Genomic DNA, 2,802 nt, shown 5'->3' on the forward strand with positions numbered 1-2,802 from the left:
AAAATGCAATAACAAACAAATTAGGAACTTAATTATTGATTCAGATTTAGGGTTGGACATATCGAAATGGGCAGAAGTTGCCCTAGCCCTAGAAGCAATCATATGAATGATATCCCTTTACATATGTACCCTAAAATCAGACACATCGTTATCATTCAAATCAAGAAAATCAAGAAACAGTACAGGTTTTCCCGTAAATCTCACTAAAAAACAGCTCCTTTTTCACAAGTGTGTGCTTCTCAAATGATTCCCAATGCAACTTCCAGGAAGGAGAATTTTACAAGCCAACAATTATACAACCTCCACACATTAATTTCTCTCATTTTTCTATAAATACACTCACACATCAACCCGTACCCTTAGTTTTTAGCTTACTCCTAAATCCATTCTTTCTTTAGTGGCAAAAAAATGGCTCACGAAAACCCTTTTGGTTTCGACGATTATTTTCCCTCGATGATGCAGAGATTAGGCGCCGAAGGGTTCATGAGGGAACTTTGTAATGGATTCTGCTTGCTTATGGATGTGAGTATAGGGCTAATTACTTATGAGAGTTTGAAGAGGAACACTATGAATCTTGGTTTAAACGATTTAAGAGATGATGAGTTAATTTGCATGTTGGCTGAAGGAGATTTGGATGGTGATGGAGCACTTAATCAGATGGAATTTTGTATTCTCATGTTTAGATTGAGTCCTGGTTTAATGGATGGATCTAAGCAGTACATGGACGATTTGGGGCTCATTGATTTCCAACCCTAGTTTCTAATTTTCTATGTTTCTCTGTGTGTCTGATTGGTATATCTTGTACTAATATCATGAGAGATATCTTATGCCAAATAAATAATTCTCCATGTATATCTATCTACGTACGTATTTGGAAGGAGTGATAATTTAGTTATCATATTACATCAGGTACTTCTATTTCATTATGTTAATGTTCTCTTATGCTATTGTGTTTTTCAGTAAAATAATGTTTGAAATTTGTGACCATCTCATTTAATAACTTAAATTATTAGAAGGATCGTCATTTATTTACTTAATTATGTCTTGAACAAATAGTGAAGGATACTCCATTAATAACCGGGAAAAAAAAGATGGAAGGGGATATGTATATGTCGTATAGAAAATGCAGAAATATTTAGCCAAAATTGAATGCTGAAAGAATGGAAAAACAGCTTATTTCTTAATTTTAATCTTTTTTCTTTGGGGCTTTTGGGTTGGGGGGGGGGGGGGGAGTGAGGGGTGATAATTAATTATCTTACTATATAAGGTAGTCCACTTCATGATGTTTCTCTTCTGCTTTTGTTGTTCACTAAAATAGTGAAGGATAATCTATTAAATGAAAAAGAGATGAAGGGGATCTGTTATATGCATGTTGTTCGGTCGACTAGAAGGTGCGAAAACATCTAATTTGCTGAAAACTAATTAATTTGTTGTCTATGCTCATAGTCAAGTTTTTCGGATTAGGCTCATCTCCGGTACATGTTGCCTCCAGTTGGTCCAGTGCATAGGTAAGATTGTGACACCTAGACATTTTTAAATCTAATGGCCAACACTTATTTAACTAAAGCAACCCCTCAAACCATGGTTAAACTCCCTAATTACTATTTGATTTATCCTTCCATATTTGCAGCATCAAGAAGGGTCAAAATCTTGCTAAACAAAACAAGCATATGAAATAATAGCTGGAAAATCTTTTGGTTGAAAGTGAATAAATTATTGCAATGATACGTTCAGTTTCGTTAAATAAAGTTTTTGCAGGGAGTTTATAAGGGGATTGCTTTCTTTCACACGCTCCATTATTTTAGGTTAACTATACAAAAAATCCACATTATTATATAGCTAGTTACCTTTCACCAAAAACAAACAACAAAAAGGAATTCTAAACATAATAGTTGAAAATAAAGTGTCAACCAAGTTAAAGAATCCACCTGATCTTCCCGGCTGCTTTTGATTTAGTTTAATCGGTCCGTAGTTTAATTTTTAAACGCCAATCGTGTAAAAGAACATTTACACTATATCATGTCACTCAAAAAAAAAAAATCTCCGGAATTTTTATTCTGAAAATAAAGCAGGTTATTTGCTGCAAGTACAACAGACAAAAATTTGATATTGTAAATTTCTTTTACGTTATCGATGTATATATATAAGTTAAACCCGATTGGAGATATTTTCATAGGTTAATTTCTCGGTGATAGAAATATAAAAGAAAGTTATAATTCAGGTAAATAGCAAAGAATATAAAGAAATGGATTAACATGTCTTCACTGGATCTTCAGTTGGTGGCTAAATTAGCTTATCACTGGACTTATGTCCTTGCTGATTGTTCCGTTTCTCCAGATTTTCATGATAAGACAATATTTTTTTCAACCAAAATATTTTCCAGCTATTGTTTCGGATGCTTGTTTTATTTAGCAAGATTTTCGCCCTTTTTTATGCTGCATATGGAAGGATAAATCAGATAGTAATTAGGGAGTTTAACCATGATTTGACGGGTTGCTTTAGTTAAATAAGCGCTGGCCATTAAATTTAAAAATGTCCAGATGTCATAGTCTTACCTATGCACTAGACCAACTGGAGACAACACATACTGGAGATGAGCCTCATCCAAGTTTTTCTAGGATGAGCTGGGGCACATAAGTACAATTTTATAGCACTTCATTAGAAAACCCTAAATCCATGACACATTTTCTACTGTTGGACTTGGAGTTAATGATGAATAATACCATAAGAAGGTCTTTGCAATGATTGTTAATTATATAAAAAATTAAAAGGGAAAGTGAGTTGGGGGAGAAAAAAAATCCT

The 2,802-nt window shown here is 33.6% G+C and overlaps 1 protein-coding gene across 1 annotated transcript; it reads left to right on the plus strand.

Moving 5' to 3' along the window:
* Positions 1–346: 346 nt before the first annotated feature.
* On the plus strand, positions 347–987 carry LOC132036425 (calcium-binding protein KRP1-like). The gene has a single exon (XM_059426766.1). The coding sequence runs from the start codon at positions 409–411 to the stop codon at positions 754–756; it is 348 nt and encodes a 115-aa protein (XP_059282749.1). The 5' UTR covers positions 347–408; the 3' UTR covers positions 757–987.
* Positions 988–2,802: the final 1,815 nt, after the last annotated feature.

This window comes from Lycium ferocissimum, chromosome 11 (genome assembly GCF_029784015.1).
Source record: "Lycium ferocissimum isolate CSIRO_LF1 chromosome 11, AGI_CSIRO_Lferr_CH_V1, whole genome shotgun sequence".
Classification (NCBI taxonomy): Eukaryota; Viridiplantae; Streptophyta; class Magnoliopsida; order Solanales; family Solanaceae; genus Lycium; species Lycium ferocissimum.